An 18,597-nucleotide genomic window follows, 5' to 3' on the forward strand; every position below is an offset into this window, starting at 1 on the left:
AAATTAATAATAATAATAAAGATAAATAAAATATATATTTAAATATTAAATTTTTACTAGTCGTGTCTTAAGTCAATAAGTCATAAAGACTCAAAAGTCTTATGAAATTTAAATTTCAATCTATTTTGTACCTATTTTCTGTAATATTATATGTAGAATATTATTATTATAATATATATATATATATATATTTTCATATAATTTTGATAAATTTATTTAAATATTTATTTATTTTGTGTACTTACATGTCGTGTCGTGTACCCAATTATAAATCCAAAATCCACATTAATCCATCTCTGTAATTTCGTATTCATATATTTGTTTATAAAAAATGTCAAACCAAATCATTATTTTCACGTGGTAGTGTACGAAATTGTAGAGCGTCGGCTCTACGACAAACCATACAAATGTACCATCAAAATTAGACCCGGTAATTTTGGACACGACACGACTTACACGACACGAAATGATACAAAAATTTAGTGTTTGTATTTTTAATACACGACACGAAAGTATACGAACACGAAATTACACGATCGAGATTTAGTGTCGGTTTTGTGTTTAACCTTCAAGTACACGACACGACACGAAGTATACGATATAAATAAATATTATAATTAAATTTTAAATTTTTTTATAAATATATGTAGGATTATAATAAATATATGCATATTTATTTTTAAAATATTATTTGATTTCATTATATTATATAGAATTGAGATCTAATAATATATTTTTGATATATTTTATAATTTTTTTACCTAAAAATCTTATATTTTAATTTATATTAATATTAAATTTAATATATATTAATATTCAATTAACAGGACATACATGACACGAAACGACACGAAACAAAAGTACACGAACACAAATGTACACGGATGCTGAATATATCGGTTTTGTGTTTGACACTAAGTACACGAAACACGAATGTCAGGTTTGATCAAAATCCCTTGCTCCGCTGGTAAGGTATTCTAGGGCACCAAAACTAAACCCTTTCCCGCCCAATTCTAGGGTTTTGTTTATATTGTTTATTCCCAAATCAATTCAATTCAAAATGGCTGCAATCCACAAAGAATTGCGAGATGAAGTTGAAGGCAAACAAATTGGCTCCAAAAACTACCAGTTTTCCCTTATAGGTGAACCTATATCCATCGATTCCAATGCCGATTCCTCTATTTACGATCTCGAAAAGCCTCCGTCGCAGCCTCTGGCACTTTCGGAACGATTCGGACTCCTCTTTATCGCCCATTCCACCGGTAATTTTACATATATGACTCTAATTTTTGTATACAGTGTGTACTTCTGTTCTTATATTGTTTTGACTTTGATATGTAGGTTTTTGTGTTGCAAAGACACGAGACGTAATTGAGGCGTCGAAGAAGAGCGAAGGTAGAGCCTCGGTACAGGAGTTGAGTGTGGTGGATGTGCCAATCGGGAAGGTTTCGATACTGGCGTTGTCTGCTGACTCGTTGACACTTGTTGTTTCGGTTGATGGTTCTGCTAAGCTTCATTTCTTCTCGGTTTCTGAGCTGCTTAATAAGGTAGTATGTATGTCCGTTATGATGAATTTTGAATGTAATTATAACATCAACTCTTGTAGCACATCGAGGAGGAAGATGACCTACTTGTAGCTACAGTTTATAACCTGTTTGCTTGTTATTCTTCTGTGATTTTTTTTATGAAGCGTTCTAGTGTTTGTGATTGTAAAAATGCAGTTTAACTTTTTTAAATGAATAAGCTGCTGAACCTGTTGTCATATTTGGAGGCGATGGTAGCTTCATGAAAAAATGATATGATTTGCATGGACTGGGCATAGGGAATGAAAAGAAAGAATTTGCATCTTATTATATCTTTTAAATATTGCATACAATTAGTTTTTGAGGAACACTACTACTGTTCAGTCAGTTAATGTAATAATTTTTGAACTGGTACCTTGCAGGAGCAGAAGCCTTATTTCTCCTGCTTGGTTGAAGACTCTAGTGGAATCAAGGACATAAGATGGACCAAGCGTCTGGACCAAGAATATCTTGTTCTTTTAGAAAATGGGAAGTTATATCATGGGCGTGGTCAAGATTATCTTAAGAATGTTGCAGACGATGTTGATGCCGGTTAGTCTTAGAACAAGGGTTGTAGTTACTAAATACTAATACATGTCTACAATTAGCTTCTTCCTCTCGCTGTTTGATTGTAAAATATTTGGAAACAGCCCTGGTAAAATTATTTTGTTAAAAATGGATAAATAATAGAGACACTATGAACCAGTTGTCTCCATTCCTTTGTTATCATTGACTTAGAATAAAAGCCGATTCTTGGTCGTAAGTTGATTATGCTTCATTCATTGCAATGCACAGTTGAATGGAGTATGAGAGGTGATTTTCTTGCTGTGGCAAGAAACAAAGTTATTAGCATTCTATCTTCAAGTTTTGATGAAAAATTGAGCATTTCTTTCTCAATGAAATCATCTGTGGGAGATCCTGATGTTAACAGCAGCATGCAAGGTATTTTTACCTGCTAATAAATCTACAAGTATATTTTTGCACTTCTATTTCTCAAACTAGAACACGCATGGGAGAGTTGTTATACATCCATTGTCAACAAATACATTTCTTTAGTATCAAGTTGTTTCTCTAAACGATTATTTTTCTGGCATAAGTAGTTACTGAGATATTATTTGAAATTGCCACTTGAGTAACTTTGACTCTTTATATTAAAAGTGGTAGAGGGACCTCGTTGCGCTTAGTCGACAAGTGGAAGCTTGAGTTAGCGGGATTTAAGAGTATAGCTAAGAGGGCATAATTTTTAATTAATATCTGATTATATGCATGCAAAAAAAGGTTCATTTTATCACGTAATTAATTCTATAACCCATCAATATATATCTATTTTGTTTTGGTATTTGTTTCTTAATAAGAATTACAACTTTGATCTCAGCTATTAGGCAATAATACTTTTTTACTCAAAACTCAAAAGTTTAAGCGGATATATTTGTCTGAGAGAAAACAACACACGTGTATTTAACAGCAATGATATTTTTGTATCTAGAATTCGATATAATAAGTACTTATTGGACCAATACTCGGTATTTTATGTATTGTTAGTATTACAGTGGTAACATTTACTACATATAACCTAAATTTTAATTCATGTACTTTCCTTAACCACTTCCTAAAGGTGTTTTCAGAGGCTATGCTAAATCACTAGATCTAAGTATACTTTAATAATTTAATTGTTTCTCAGCTTGGAAAATTTGCAAAAGAAATCAACTATTTTGAACTTTATCTTTGACAAATTGTACTTTCTATGTTTCATTTTACGATCTTAGTTTCTTAAGAGCATCTCATACTTGCTTTTAGGATTGCTAATATTGAAAGTGTATAAAAAATGTGTGTATACATGCTGGCTTAATTTTTTAAATATTTGTTTTCCCTGTCAGTTGATTGCATCAGGTGGGTTCGTCCAGATTGCATTATTTTAGGGTGCTTAAAGTTAGGTGACGATGGTACCGAGGAGGGTTACCTTATCCAAGCTATCACAAGCCAGGAGGGAGAAATCACTAATGTCAGTACATGATTCAAGATGAGTTGGCGTTAAATTGTACACCTTATTGTGTGATTTGAGATACCTATGTGATGGTGTAATTTATAATATGCAATGATGTTTGAAGTTGTTGTGGAGTTCAGTCTTTTAAGTTAGTTTCCGGTTTTAGTAGTACAGTAATAAGACAGGATTATTTGCAAAGGTACATAGCACAGAGTAATTTACAAGTAAAATGAGATGTTTAGATTTAAGAAATAAATGTGCTCATCTGACTATAACGGACAATAGTCCCAATCACCTGGTTCTTGTGTCCGTGGTAACCAGAGAAGAACACTAAATGCATCTGTGAGTTCTTCTTTTGTGTGTGGTTACTAGAACAAGAATGTAGAAATTAGCTCACTGTTGAATGCTCCAATGTTATAGAAATATTTGAGCAGTTATAAATAGTTTCAGGTGTATAGATTTTATGTCCCTTGTCTAGATCATAACCTCGTTATTGCCTTTTAAAACTTTTGTTTCTTTCTTCACCTACATAATAAAATCAATACCACTTAATGTGTTTGTTTAAAGACTATTTTTTGCTCCTGCCAAACTTCATGATCATTGTCTGCCCTGTGCTCAATTTTATTTAAAGTGAACTACTAAATACACACATATATATATGCATAATTTTTAAGTGATGAAATGGAATCACACTTGATATATATATATATATATATCTTCTTGTTTTAGAAAACTTCTTTAACGTTTCTCTGTTCTCCTTCCTTGCGAAATTTCTATAATATGGCATTCTATGCAGTTACCTATTAGGATATGCTAAACTATTAGAATTCAAGAAGGTTGGGGAAACAAGGCCGGTCATAATATCTGTATGGTCAGTAAGGTTTATGTAACTGTTTGGATTTGATTGCGTGATTGTATGGTCTTACTGATTTGATGACAATGTCTTATTATCTTGGAGTCTTGCTCTTTATAATAGAAGCTGGTCAGGAACAAACTGAAGCATCAGTTTGGTGCGAGACAAAAGGGTGCTAATTCTTGTACTCTCGTGTCAGAATAGAGCTGGCCATTCTGGAAGAAACTTGAGTTTGTAATTAGCATTCTGATTTTTAAAGTTTTTGTTTTAATGTCGGGTGTGGGAAATTTGTATAGCCCCTGATTTACCCTTCTTTTCAGTAGTTTGTATTTGTAAACCAATTTTCTTTCCACCTTTTTGGTAGGCACTAGGCATGAGCTCCAGCAGGAAACACTTTATGTAGCTTCTATGCAGCTTTTTAGACATTCCATACTTTGCCTCCTAATGACAAGTTAAGTCTTGTATAGTGTACCTCGGGCGGAATTCGCCAATTCGGTATAACTGTCTGATTAGGCTATTGGATTTACAAGCCATCAAGTCCTGCGTAGAACCTGGTATCAGATAATTTGATTAAGCTGAAGTAGGAATGTACTGTTAAAGACCAGTGTTTTCATTGTGGAATTGGACATGCATCACACTTGGTCAATGAGAGCTAAAGCCTAAAACTATGGCTTGGAACTGTGATCACCCACAATTAGCTTGCCATTTTAATATGAAACTCGAGCCGATAATAAATCCATAATAGCATTGATGGGTGTAGGTTGGTACTGACATTTATTAAGTGACATACCAAGGCCACTAATTAGGTTTCTAATTTAGATTAGATTAGAAAATGTGTACATCTACATCTCAAGCCGATAATAAATCCATAATAGCATTGATGGGTGTAGGTTGGTACTGACATTTATTAAGTGACATACCAAGGCCACTAATTAGGTTTCTAATTTAGATTAGATTAGAAAATGTGTACATCTACATCTCTCTAGTTTTTTTGAGACATAGGGAAAGTTGCATCTCTGTGTGATTTTAGTTTCTTTAGTCTTTAATATAGACTAATTTAATGAATGCTTATTTTCATGCGTACATGCTCATGTTAACATATATCTAAAAGAGTTGTGCTTATGTAATATTACCATGAAGACGATCTATTTAAGTACTAGGAATTGGTATCACGATCTAATATTTATCAACAATTAGTGTTACTAATTTACTGCTCTCTCTTAAACTTTTTAATTCATTTTATGCAGCCCTCCTCTCCGGCTGTAAGACTGTTTAATGATGCGTTTCTCGGTTATATGGTTGATGCTGTGCCCTTTGCTAGTAGTCCACATATGTTCCTGAGTTATCTAGACCAATGGTATGTTTTTATCAGTTGACATTTTAAATTGTAGTAATTTTGCATAAATTTCTATTACATGGTCATTCTTTAAACAGCTGTTTATATGTCTCAATGCTTAAGTAGTTTTTCTAGGTGGGTTAATACTTGATAGGCTAAAACATCACTAAAGTTATGGCCAACTTTCAGGTTATTATTTAGTTTTTTAACCTAATATTTATTGTATTTAATTACAAGTTTTAGCTGAGTTGGAGGCTTTTGTGTGTCAGTTTTAACGTTTTTTGCCTAAAGTCAAACTGGTTTAACGACCATGAAACTATTATTGTTTTTGATGATTCAGTTGTAACCTTTACTTGATTCAGTTACACATATATAAACTTTTTAAGTTCGATTATCCACGTGCAACTTAGTCAAGAGTTGAGTGATGTTTTAGCCATTAAACCTGTTTCACGCTTATTGTACGCTTTTTCGTACATCTTATATATATTAGAACTCCTCAGGTTTGACTGAATTTCTTGTGGTGATCTCGGTAATTCTATTAAGTTGTAAATAGATACACTAATGTATTCTACAAAATCGCTGTTTATTGGTAGCGTTTTATGCTTGCCACCATCTCTGAGCATTCACCTGTACCTTATAATTGGCTAACCTTGCCCTTTAATTGGTCATCTGGTGAACTTAAAGTTGGTTAAGTTTGAGACAATTTGATGCAGCACAAAGATCGAAATGAAGGGAAAATAATAAAAAGAAATGTTTGTAACACTCAACTGTAGAAAAAGCACTATCGCTACACATGAAAACGATCAGTTTGGATCTTAACCCATAGAGAACAATCTCAAAAATGAAAAGTCTTGCAATAACAAAAAAAATTACATCTACTCGTGCAGGAGGAAAACCCTAAAACTTTACTCAACATTTAAAATTCTAAAAATAGGGAAAACTGGTAACGAAGAAACATATTATTCTACTATTTTACAGCTATAAACCGTAATATTTTAATGATTATGTAGCATGACTAAATTATGTAATAAATTACTAGTACGTCATTGCTAAATAATGACAAAATATATACAAATCAATAATTTAATTACGTGCTCCACAATGTGAACTTTTGACAATAAACATGGCATTAATGTTGTATTTTCAATAATAGAATTGAATTTTTCATGAACGTTATTATAAAAATTACGAAAATAAGCACATATACTACGTTTCATTAATTTTTTTTTGTTGTTGCGACCTTAAATTTACACCCAAAGATATGTTTGCAGTATATCGTACTTTTAAATAGATAGGTATAAAACCATTTCAGATTTTTAAAAACAATTATTACATTAGAGGTGATTTTCTAAGGCATGTTTCAAATTACTTAGTTTTATTATTAAAAAATGCACAAATTTAAAGTGTGCCCTAAGCTAGGTATTAAAGAGATTCATTTTTTTAATTGACAACGGAAATTGGTTAGTGTGTATTGAAACAAACTTAACTATACATTTAGTTTCTTAAATATATTCAATCTATCGTGATCTCCTGTAATTTAAGTCTACTGCTTATTATTGTACACTTTGTTCTACACACTAACCAATTTCCTGATCTCCTGTAATTTATTATTGTACATTTTGGTTTGATCACATCAAATTCCGGTAATTATCTTCCTTCAAGATAGTATTGAATTCCTGAGATAAGCATACAGGTAGCCAATAAACCCTGCTGGTCAAAAACATATTTGTAGTTTACTCAGAATTTTCAAATAAGCTCTGCAAGTACTAATTGCTTTTCTCTGCTTTTTCCGCTTCCCATTCATTAGGGTCCGTGGAGATGTTTCTAGCTCTCCTGGATCTAACACTTTAGAATTTAGATAGATGATTGACTGTCCAAGATTTAATTCCTTGCACCCTACACTTGTAAATTAAATTTGAAGATTCTATATTATTTGTCACTGCACTTGAAATTGAGATAAATTGTTGGCAAGAAGCTGTGTAACAAGGAGTTGTGAATATGTATTGTGGCATAGGTGTATTAAAGTCATACTCATTATCTGTTTCGACTTTTGCTTGCACTAATTATAAGTGGGCATAAATATAATACGGCATGAACTTAATGCCAATTAAAAAAGCACCGCCATTCATTCTCTCACGAAATTATGATTTTGGTAGATGATGGCATTGTACCTCGTCAAAAATTCACCGTACATCGTCAATAATTTTTAACTACCTCAGTAGTCTTTTTCTGTTACGCCACACTCCCAAGTTTTTTAAGGGCAAAAAGGAGATGAATGTAGAAGAAGTAAAATAAGTTTCACTCTTTTGCTCCCGAGTTTTAAAAAATAAAGAGTGAAATTAGTTTCACCATTATGCTCCCGAGTTGTAATCAAGTTGTAAGGAAATCATGTATTTAATTGTTAAAGTACAATCGTATCCTTACTTTTAAAAGTGAGAATTTAGTTAATAAGGGTAAATTAGTAATATCAAGTCTATTTTAATTTACCTCTCCCACTTTCTTTCCTCTTCATACCATTTTTGGAATGAAAGTTTTGAGAGGAAAGCATTTAAAATTTTCACTCCTGTTTACTTTCCTCCATTAAAACAAACAAATCAGGAGCATAATCAAGGATGGAAATAACATTATCTGCTTTTCTCTTTATCTACCTTCCTCCCATTTTAAAGCAAGGTGTTAGAGTTAACTCTAAGAGCGTCACCAATAGCGTTGCCAGGAAGGTTGCCAACATCTATATGTCCCGACACTCTTGGCCCTTCGCTGCCATCTTATTGGAGTTGTAAGAGTGCCCAAAGGGTGCTAAGAAGTTGCCAACTTTTGGCACCCTTCAAATTTAATTTAAACTCAAATCCTTGTATTGAAAGTGTATATCACACATACCTACTTTATTTTATCTATTTTCTTTTTAATTTATTTGTTTCATAATAGCAAGTTATTGAATTTATGTGGGAGAGCATTTATGCCCTTGTATGAGGTGCCAAATATTGGAGTTAGGAGGTGCCATATGTGACATGAGGTAAAAATAATATATAATTATTTTTATCGTGTTGGCAATGTTTGGTACCCCTAAAAGGTTCCTCGATTTGGAGTTTCTCTAATTTTTCTACTTAATTTAAAGTACTTGGCTATCATATGTCATGTTTGAGACTTCGTACACGTACAAGAATCTGAGCAGCATTGAAAACAGTATTAAGTAAAAAAAGGGAACAAAGAAGTTAAAATATTATATTTATTGCTGCTCACTTTTGATTGCTTATTATGATATCTATCGTTATTCAATAATCATTTTGTGTTTCATATCATTTTATGTTTAATAATTTGGTGTGTTCAGAATATTGATTTAACTCTGGGTTCTTGTTTTGCCACAGTCAGCTTTTAATTATTACCAATAGAAAAACTGTCGATCAGCACATTGTGCTATTTGATTGCTCGACAGATGACAAGGAAGTTGTGATGATTGAATTTCTTAATGATTCGTGGACACCAAGGATTGATTTTCAAGGTGACGTAAACCTGTCATATGCAGTGCCTATTAACTTACTGGTGTATTATTTTTTATTCCTTAGAAGTGGGCTATATTTTGATGTCCCCTAATATTACAGCTTTAGAATTTTCTACTTTCTATCTATAGGTGTGGAGTTTTGTACTTCACATTCAACATATGTCTGCTGCATATGATGTTTACCTGTCTGGCAGAGCCAATAAATTTCAGCTTTATGTGCTAAACGTTTTAAAACTTTAATATAAAGTAGGAATCCAAGAGTTATTTTTCCAATAATTGTATATTATAGTAATATTACTTTTTCTTTCCCTCAGGCCTTTTCTTCTTATACAAAAATTCAGTTTACATGTGCCTGCATTTCTTATCTGTCCCATCACCCTCCCACTCCAGCCTAAATGCTGTCTTTTTTCTCCTTCCACCCAGCTTAAATTTTTATATGTATGGTTTATTATAGGTATATTATTCTAATTTATACCACGTCACTGTAGTAAGTATTTGTTGGAAATTAGAAGTCATGCCTCTTATAATATCATTTGGAAAATAGATAAATGATGCAAGACAGATATATAAACAATGATACTATGGTAACGAAACAATAATAAACTAAAGTTATTAACAGTGATGAATGAAGGCCCAAAACAGTGGGGTCTATTAAAAATAACCTACCACATAACTTGTAAATTTACTAATAAATATAAAAATCCCCTTATATTGCCACTTCTGGTCCGCATTAATACTTTTTAGCCAGCCTTAATTATTTGGATTTTCGTTAAGATGAATTTTTCTAACCAATATGAAACAGTATATTGTTTTTAAGAATCAATAGTCATTGGTTCCTTGAATTCTTGACATTATATTGTCATGCGCTGGAAGTTTCACTAGGAGTTACTTTTTGTCTGATATCCATCTTAAACTACTACTTAGTTCTTCCCTTGAGCTTGAAGAAAGGGAAAAATGCAAAATAAAAATGCAAGATAAACTCTATGACAGCTTGTACTGCCTTACTGCAGGTAATGGCGAAGATAATATAATTATTGGCCTCTCGATAGATAATGTATCCCAAGATAAACAGGCTAAGATCAATTTTGGAGAAGAAAATGAAGTTCTCCCTTGCTGTGTACTTGTGTGCCTTACTGTTGATGGAAAGCTTACCTTTTTCCATTTTGCAAGGTATCTTCGTACTTTCAGATAGTAAAATTATCATAGATAATGAAGCTATTTATCTAACAATTGATTATTATCTTTTATAGTGCAATAGGCAATTTAGCCCAACAGGAAGCTAACTGTACAAGCTCAGTCGAGAATGTTCCTGTACCAGTACCCACAGAACTTCAACTGTCTGAGGTTCTGCCAAAAGCTGATGAACAAAAGAGGGGGGCTGAGGGAACCAAAGAATCTGCTGCGGATCACAAGTCTGTACATGCCAACATTTCTCAAATTATATCTCATGATGATTATACTAGTGGAAAAGAGAAAGTCGAGCAAGTTCTGGATTCACAGACCATTAACACACAAGCAAAAATGACTCCTTTTGTAGATTTAAATTATAATGGAAAGGGCCAGCTATCAAATTTACCTGAACAAGGTGAAATTTTAAGAATATCGTCACTCATGATATCTAATACTGAAAGTTCTAGATCTGTGATCAAGGATTTGAAAAATACAGAATCTCGAACAAATGCAGAAGTTATATCTAAGGCTGATACTTTTTCAGAAAAATTTAAAACTGGTATATCTGATCGTGCAGTTCGCAACGATGTGCCAGATGGTTTCGGGGTTCACGGAGCATTACCAGCACAGACAGGAGCAACTGCTGTACAGGACACATCATTTAAGTCAATTTCAAGTGGACCATCCATTTCATCTAGTCCTGCTGAGGGAAGGACGTCAATGTTTTCTTCTAGTAAATTTCAAATGAATCAATCGAATGCCAATAGTACTACACATGTTCAACCCCAAAAACAATTGCCTTCTAAAGATTTTGTTAGCTCTTTTAATTCCACTCCTCATACGAACAGACCTCAAGGGAATGTAGAGTTTTCACCGCAATCACGTAGCCCACAAGTTCCATCCAGAGAAAAGTTTGTGTTGGATAGTTCTTCCAACCCGGCTGCTACCGCTACAAGTTCCCGATTACCATCTTCAAAGGGGCTGGGTCCTGGACCAAACTTGTCGAGACAATTCCTCAGTGTAATCTTATACGGTTCTCATAATTGTTATTCTTATTTGATTTGTTTCTTACTTGAAAAGTTTAACAGATTTATATATTTTGTTTAGATTATTTGTTTGCTTGCTACTTTCTTTCTTAATTTGTAATTGGCCTTCTAAATGGAAGTTGACTGACTTTCCTTTGAGTATGATCAAGGTTGTAATATTTTAATGCTTGTATGAAAGCATTAGTTGTTCTGGATCAAGTTTTCTTATATGGGTACTTAAACTTAAAATATGGATTAAAGCTTATGTTTCTAGCTCCAGAGAAGTTAATGTTTAAGGCACTGCTAAGTATGCGATTCTAGAAATGTATCCTTTCATGTTACCTTTGGTTCTTTCCTTGTTCTTGTATTTTACGCACACATATGTCTTGTTTTTGTTGGAAAGTATTATGTAAACAATTTAGTTTTATTGGCTTCTGCGTCTAAGCTTATGATTTCTCCAGGTTGAAGAGATGACCAAAGAATTGGATGTCCTTTTTGAACACATAGAAGGACTTGGTGGCTTTGGTGATGCCTCCATGTCTGAGCAAAAAAACTCAGTTATTGCACTGGAAAAAGGGATTCGGACTTTGTCCGAAAAATGCGGAAATTGGAAGGTTAGCTTTTAGTTCTTAGTTTAAGTTTCAATTGTAATTTATTCTTGTATGATTTATTATAAAGATTATTTACTGCAATAGCACAAGATTTTTCTTATATTATTTTGTTACCCTTGTCATAGCTACAGTTTTTACTGTATTTGATTTAGGGCTTGTTAGCAGGTTTGACCACTGTTAGGGCCAAAACAAACACCCCCGGTCTTCTAGGGCTGCAAATTTTTTAGCAACTTTTCTTTAAGTTTCAATATTAACTATCAAAAATGACAAAGTGTAGTAGTCTGTACTCACTTAAAGGCTATTCTTTGGGCATATGAGTACTCTCTATTTTTCCCAAGTAATTTGTCTATTACTTGCATTAAGAAATGTAAGCTTCTCGATATTAGTAAAGAGTGGACTGTGGAGTGTGTTTTTGTGTATATAGTATTTTTTTGGTCCTTATTCCATCCCTTTTGTCTCCATTGTTTTCCTCCTCCTTAAGTGAGAGCTCTCAATTATATTATTGCAAGGGAGTCTTTTGTGTAATGACATAATTATAATTTGGGTTTGTCCAGTGTGTGCCCTTGGGCACACATTAGTCACTTAATTTGATGCTAGTTTTATGATCTGGCTTGTGGTTATTGTTGGTGTTTTTTGTGCATACAGGGGGGCCCATTATCATTAATAAGTAGGAGCCAATCAAAACTTGACAACTCATCTTTTATTGTGTACCCTTGGGCACACTAGACAATCCGTTATAATTTATAACCATGGGAATGGTGTATATAATATTGTAAGATACCTGGATCTTTTGACAGTAGTAATATTTATGGGGTATAAGAGAAGGTTAATATTATGCTCTACAATTTTGCTGTGTTTCTGTGTGTGTGTGTGTAATTATGTATTAAAAGATGAACATATATGTATATGTATATACATGTTTATAAATATGTAACACTGTACTGTACGGACACCTTATCACTATGGCATCTTAGCTCATAATGTGGTGACGACATAGCGACTGTTAGTTTCGTAAGAAGTTTGTTGCTTACTGACCAATAAAGTAAGCATTGTATAGTTACCACATTGTAGAATATTTTTATAATAAACGAGGTCTGAAATTAAAAAATAAAATTTGATAATAGTGACATGCAGATATAGATGTATCTATGTATTAATACCATCAGTACTGTAAGTCATAAACTTTGTAAATGTGAATTTGTAGCGTCTAATGCCCAATTAACTAACCGAATGAGTTCACAGTGCATATAAATAAATTAAGTAGCGGGGGATTAAAACTAAAATGTAGTTATAACTTGGAGTTCAGAATATTGTATAGTTAAAAGAAGGTAATAAGTAGGTATCAGGGAATACTGTATAGTTGGTCTTGATGCTTCAGAACTAAACATATCACGCGTGGGTCGAGAAAGTTCCATTTACTTCAAGAGAAACCAACTGCTATTGATTTCGCAGTGTGTTGGCTAATAATGAATATTTTTTAAATTCTGTTGAACTTGGTATATATAACTGCAGTTAAATGTTGTCCGTATTTCTCTGATTATAACCATTGTTATAAGTGAGATAATTTGACATTGTGAATATTTTAGTATAGAAATTATATATGGTGCTATGTATATGTAATAGATGATGCCTCCTCTTGTTGCCCTTGAAGGCTTGAATGCATTACCTTGTTGCCAATTTTTTAACTTGTCCTATCTTGTGGTCTTCAATCAACAGGGTATCATGGAGAAGAGACTTGCTAAGATCCAACTCATTCTTGAAAAGACTGTTCAAGGTATACTTAGCTTTAGTATTGAGTGGTAGAAGTGATTTCTTTGTATTATTCTGTCCTCAATTTCAATTAAAATTTATTAAGCTTTTGGTCGGGATACCTGAACCTATTTTATGATTTGCTTTCGATTAACGTGAAAAGGAGGAAATAAAAGACCCCCGAAACTAATCGGACCAAGTCAGCACAGGCTATTTAGTCTGTATTTTATAACGTATTACTGGTAAATAATTTAGGTAATGCCACATTATGTTTAATGACTGCAATGAACAAAGCTGAACCTTCATTTGTTGTGCACAAACGTCTCGGTAAGGCCTCGTAATATAAGAAGATAAAATGGTGATAAGAGTGTATGATAGTTCATCTTTTATTATGGTTGTCGTTTGGTGAATGGAAACAATATTATTTCATTATTTTTATAAATGAAGAAAGCCGGGTAACCAATCCATATTAGTGTGAACTTCGTTTTTTTTCTTGCCAAATGAATCTTTATAAGATTTTTTTGTAGCACTTGGATTTATATAAGCTTTGCCAAAATGGCACTCAAGGGCTGTTATAGTGAAGCTTTCAGATCCAAGTTGAGGGATGGTTAATCTTTTGCTATATGGGTGCTCTCATACCCGCACTTTGCTGATCAGTTGATGTGGCAAGTTCACACCAAAAATTTAGCGTGATCAGAAAAAACTCAATCAAATATCAGAGATACTATCATCATTAGTTACGTCGGTTATTACCAAAATGTGAGTGGAAATACTTCCACATAAACATATGAGTGTTAATGATAATGCTGATGTTATCATCATTGTTTATGTCGGTTATTCCCAAAATCAAGCTATACCTGAATGATATAAATATATTCCGTTCTTTTTGAATTTAAGATCCCGTGTTCAATATGTCTGAATTATTTCCAATTGACTTTAGCTTTAGCGAGGAAGATATACATGGAAGGCATTGTCAAGCAGGCGACGGATAGCCGATATTGGGATCTGTGGGATCATCAAAAGTTGAGTCCCGAACTAGAGTTAAAGCGGCGGCACTTATTAGAACTAAACCAGGTGAATACCACTTATATTTCATGTGATGATTCAGATATGTACATTTGAAAATTCATCATTTTATAAATGTTATATTGCAGGAGTTAACCAATCAGCTTATTGGTCTGGATAAACATTTTAACTCTCTTGAGCTCAATCAATTTTCCGAAAGTGCTGGTTCTCAAATGAATCCTAGAACTATTCAAAGCAAGCATGGGTCATCAAGGTAACTGAACTACCATGATTTGTTAGTGTTCTCTATAGATCCATAACCTTGCTCAAGATCTTTCGTGTCTTGACGTCTTGTATGCCATTGCAACTAGGGCAAGCTTGTTTGGATTTACCTAATTCAGTTTGAAAGTCTTTTGGTCTTTTCACTTTTGGGAACAAGCAGCAAGCTGATAATAGAATAACTGAATTTCAGTCTTGACTTATTTCAGATATGTAAACTCCTTGCATAGTTTACAAAATACAATGAGCTCACAACTAGCAGCTGCTGATCAACTTTCTAAATGTCTCTCTAAGCAAATGGCTGTCCTGAGCATCGAGTCACCCTCCATCAAAAAACAAAATGTGAAAAGAGATTTATTTGAAACAATAGGCATCCCATATAATGATGCCTCTTTCATTTCTCCGGGTGAAAGAAAAGCTTCAAATACCTCTTCAAAACAGGACCGCCTGAGTTTGTCAAGTTCTGTCGCTGCTAAAGAACAATCCTGGAGAAAAGATTCAACCATGCTAAAAAGTTCTGAACCAGAAACTGCAAGGAGACGCAGAGATTCGTTGGACAGGGTAAAATATTTTGGCATGCTTTTTCTACATCATTTTCATTTTCTATTTCACCCATGACTTAATGTTCATGAGTTTAAGGTACTGATGTTAATCCATTTCTTATAACATGAATATGTTGATTCTTTCGAATTTCAATCGCAGAACTGGTCTAATTTTAACCCTCCAAAAACAACTGTAAAAAGAATGCTTCTGCAAGAAAATCGCCAGAGTCTGAAAACTGGCAGGTCATCCCTTGTGATTGACCAGCAACTCTTTAATCGTGAATTGGAGAGATCAGCATTTGTTGCTACAGAACCATCTACCAGCAGCTCAGCTACCATTTCAAATTCATTCAAAGGTAAAGATTTTCTTCTTTTGAGAAATCTGAAGATTAATCATATTTGGTAATAATGACTACTACATATTTTCTGAATACACAAATGTAAATTCGTAACTGAGAATAGTTGCTCAAGTACACTTCTAATATTATGCAGTTACACAAAATGCAACTACATCAAGGTCTCCGGAGATTGCGTCGACATTGTTTAAAACTGAACTACAAAATGCTTCACAACCTAGGACAAATTTATTCCCCTTGCTATCACAGTCGACTCAAAATTCGGGGAGTGGGATTAATAAACTTTTTGTTAATGTTTCCAAGTCGACAATGCAATCTGAAATTGACCTTCAGCAAACACCTGCAAGTTCCACTAGGTTTTCTGAAAAAATTCTCCCATCCCCGAAGAAAACAAACACAGTTCCAAATTCAAGTAACAACCAGCTTGGGCTATCTGGACTTGCGAGTAGTAACTTAAAGCATGAACCTGTAGTCACCGAAAGTTTGTTCTCTGATAAAAGTAGCAAAAATCAGTCCTCTGCTGTGCTAGCCTTTGGTTCAGCGCCCAGTTTTTCCTACCCTGGGACCATGAAAAGCAATCCCAGTCAATTTCCGGAAGCCTCATCGTCATTGATGTCGTATTCAACTTCCGGATTACACTCAGTGATTGACTTGTCACCGCCCCCTCCAAAACCAGCTTCCCCAGCTGTCTCATCTTCCACTGTATCATCAGGTAGCTTGACAATTAATTCTAATGCCAGTGTTCCAAAACTACCCCTGCATGGATCAGTAGCTTCTGCTTCGATTTCTCAGCCATCGGAAAATGTACTAAATTCATCTGTCACGCCTTCTTTAAATTTCTCATACAAGACTCCCAGCACTGAATTAGTCAAGCCAAGCATCGAAACAGATAAGAAGTCTGAAATGCTGAATTCAACTTTAAATTCTGGATTACAAAGAGGTAGATCTGACCTAAAACTTGAACCTCCTGTAACATCAAAGCCTACAAGTGACATATCAACCTCTTCACAGTCTGGAATTCAATTCAGTTTCAGTGTTTCAGATTCAGCCACAAAACCTAATCCAGAACAACCGTCTCCTGCTGCTGTCCAATCTTCAGCTTCTCTTGCAGGTCTTGCAACTGCAAATGATCAGAAAATTGATAATTCAGCTGGAATATATACACAAGAGGATGAAATGGAAGAGGAAGCTCCTGAAGAAAGTACATTAGGTAGTCTTGGTGGGTTTGGAATTGGAACTATTCCTACTCCTGCTGCTAAACCAAATCCATTTGGTGGTTCTTTTACTATCACTAGTAGTCCACCAAACCCTCCATTTTCGATGACAGTTCCTGGTGGTGAGCTGTTTAAACCGGCATCTTTTAGCTTTCCATCTCAGCAGCCCTCTCAACCAACTCAGTCTTCAAATTTTGCTTCTTTTACCAGCGGCTTAAGTGGTGGGACAACTGTTCAAGTACCTACTGGAGGATTTGGCCATTCTGCACAAACCGGAGGTGGGCAACAAGCTTTAGGTTCAGTTCTTGGTTCTTTTGGACAGTCGAGACAGCTAGGTGCGGGACTACCTGGGACTGGTATTGCTTCTACAGGTGGATTTGGTGGTTTTTCCGGCAATCAATCAGCTGGTGGTTTTGTTGGTAATCAGCCTACTGGTGGTTTTTCAAGTGCAGCAGCTGTAGGCGGCTTTGCGAGTCTAGCTTCTGCAGGTGGTGGCTTCTCTGGTATAGCTTCTGCTGGTAGTGGCTTCTCAGGTGTAGCATCTTCTGGTAGTGGCTTCTCAGGTGGAGGATTTAGTGGATTTGGTGACGTTCCTCCTACGGGTGGTGGTTTTGGAGGAGCTGCTTCTGGTACGTTTCCCTCAACAGGTATATTCAATATTTGATACTATGTTCGCATTATGAATGTCAAGTGGTTTTGTTTTGTTATGCTTTCCTGAGTTGCTCATAATATTTAATTTTAAGGTGGTGGATTCGGAGGTTTTAACAACCAAGGAAGTGGTGGCTTTTCTTCTTTCAGTGGCAGTGGAGGTTCTGTGAGACCCCCGCCTAATCTTTTGACCCAGATGAGAAAGTAGGTCACAGATATCAATAAGCAGGGTCAGTTATCCTCTTATGGAAGCTCCATATTAAGTGTTTTACCATGCTGGGGACAGTTGATAGATATCCACTTCTCTAAGAAGATGTACCAGTGTTCTTGTTCTTTCTGGATTTTCCAGTAAGTACAGTAATAGTCTAATTCGTGTGTCATGACATTACTGGATGTGAGCACACTATATTTTGCACAAACCGATCTTGTACTTTTAACATGAAATCAGGGTTAGTGCTCAACACCTGGACTAATTTTTTACTTGCTCAACTTGGAACAAACAGTTGAGTGATGTTGACATCATACATAACAAATTAATGAAGACATCGTACATAAGTGTTCTGCCACAAAACCTAATCCAGAACAACCGTCTCCTGCTGCTATCCAATCTTCAGCTTCTCTTGCAGGTCTTGCATCTGCAAATGATCAGAAAATTGATAATTCAGCTGGAATATATACGCAAGGGGATGAAATGGAAGAGGAGGCTCCTGAAGAAAGTACATTAGGTATTATCCGTCTGGCGGTTCTTTTACTAGCACTAGTAG

The 18,597-nt window shown here is 34.5% G+C and overlaps 1 protein-coding gene across 2 annotated transcripts; it reads left to right on the forward strand.

Moving 5' to 3' along the window:
* Nucleotides 1-908: 908 nt before the first annotated feature.
* On the forward strand, nucleotides 909-18,277 carry LOC141659025 (nuclear pore complex protein NUP214). Of its 2 annotated transcripts, none has more exons than XM_074465741.1 (18): nucleotides 909-1,262; nucleotides 1,342-1,547; nucleotides 1,946-2,114; nucleotides 2,358-2,504; nucleotides 3,440-3,564; nucleotides 5,647-5,756; nucleotides 9,101-9,234; nucleotides 10,245-10,404; nucleotides 10,485-10,819; nucleotides 10,982-11,424; nucleotides 11,891-12,043; nucleotides 13,757-13,814; nucleotides 14,730-14,863; nucleotides 14,944-15,068; nucleotides 15,283-15,634; nucleotides 15,776-15,971; nucleotides 16,108-17,814; nucleotides 17,929-18,277. In XM_074465741.1, exons 1-18 carry the CDS (start codon nucleotides 1,061-1,063, stop codon nucleotides 18,039-18,041), a joined length of 4,869 nt encoding a protein of 1,622 aa, XP_074321842.1. In that variant the 5' UTR covers nucleotides 909-1,060; the 3' UTR covers nucleotides 18,042-18,277. The 2 variants fall into 2 exon arrangements, with proteins under 2 accessions (XP_074321842.1, XP_074321841.1); XM_074465740.1 differs by having other exon boundaries at nucleotides 910-1,262; nucleotides 16,108-17,832.
* Nucleotides 18,278-18,597: the final 320 nt, after the last annotated feature.

This window comes from Apium graveolens, chromosome 5, assembly GCF_009905375.1.
Source record: "Apium graveolens cultivar Ventura chromosome 5, ASM990537v1, whole genome shotgun sequence".
NCBI lineage: Eukaryota > Viridiplantae > Streptophyta > Magnoliopsida > Apiales > Apiaceae > Apium > Apium graveolens.

Excerpts from the sequence above, each read along its gene's own strand:
- LOC141659025 (XM_074465740.1), top strand. The coding sequence starts at position 1,061 with ATGGCTGCAATCCACAAAGAATTGCGAGATGAAGTTGAAGGCAAACAA. Across the intron at positions 9,235-10,244 it reads ACCAAGGATTGATTTTCAAG|GTAATGGCGAAGATAATATA; the intron begins GTGACGTAAACC and ends GCCTTACTGCAG. Across the intron at positions 13,815-14,729 it reads TCTTGAAAAGACTGTTCAAG|CTTTAGCGAGGAAGATATAC; the intron begins GTATACTTAGCT and ends AATTGACTTTAG.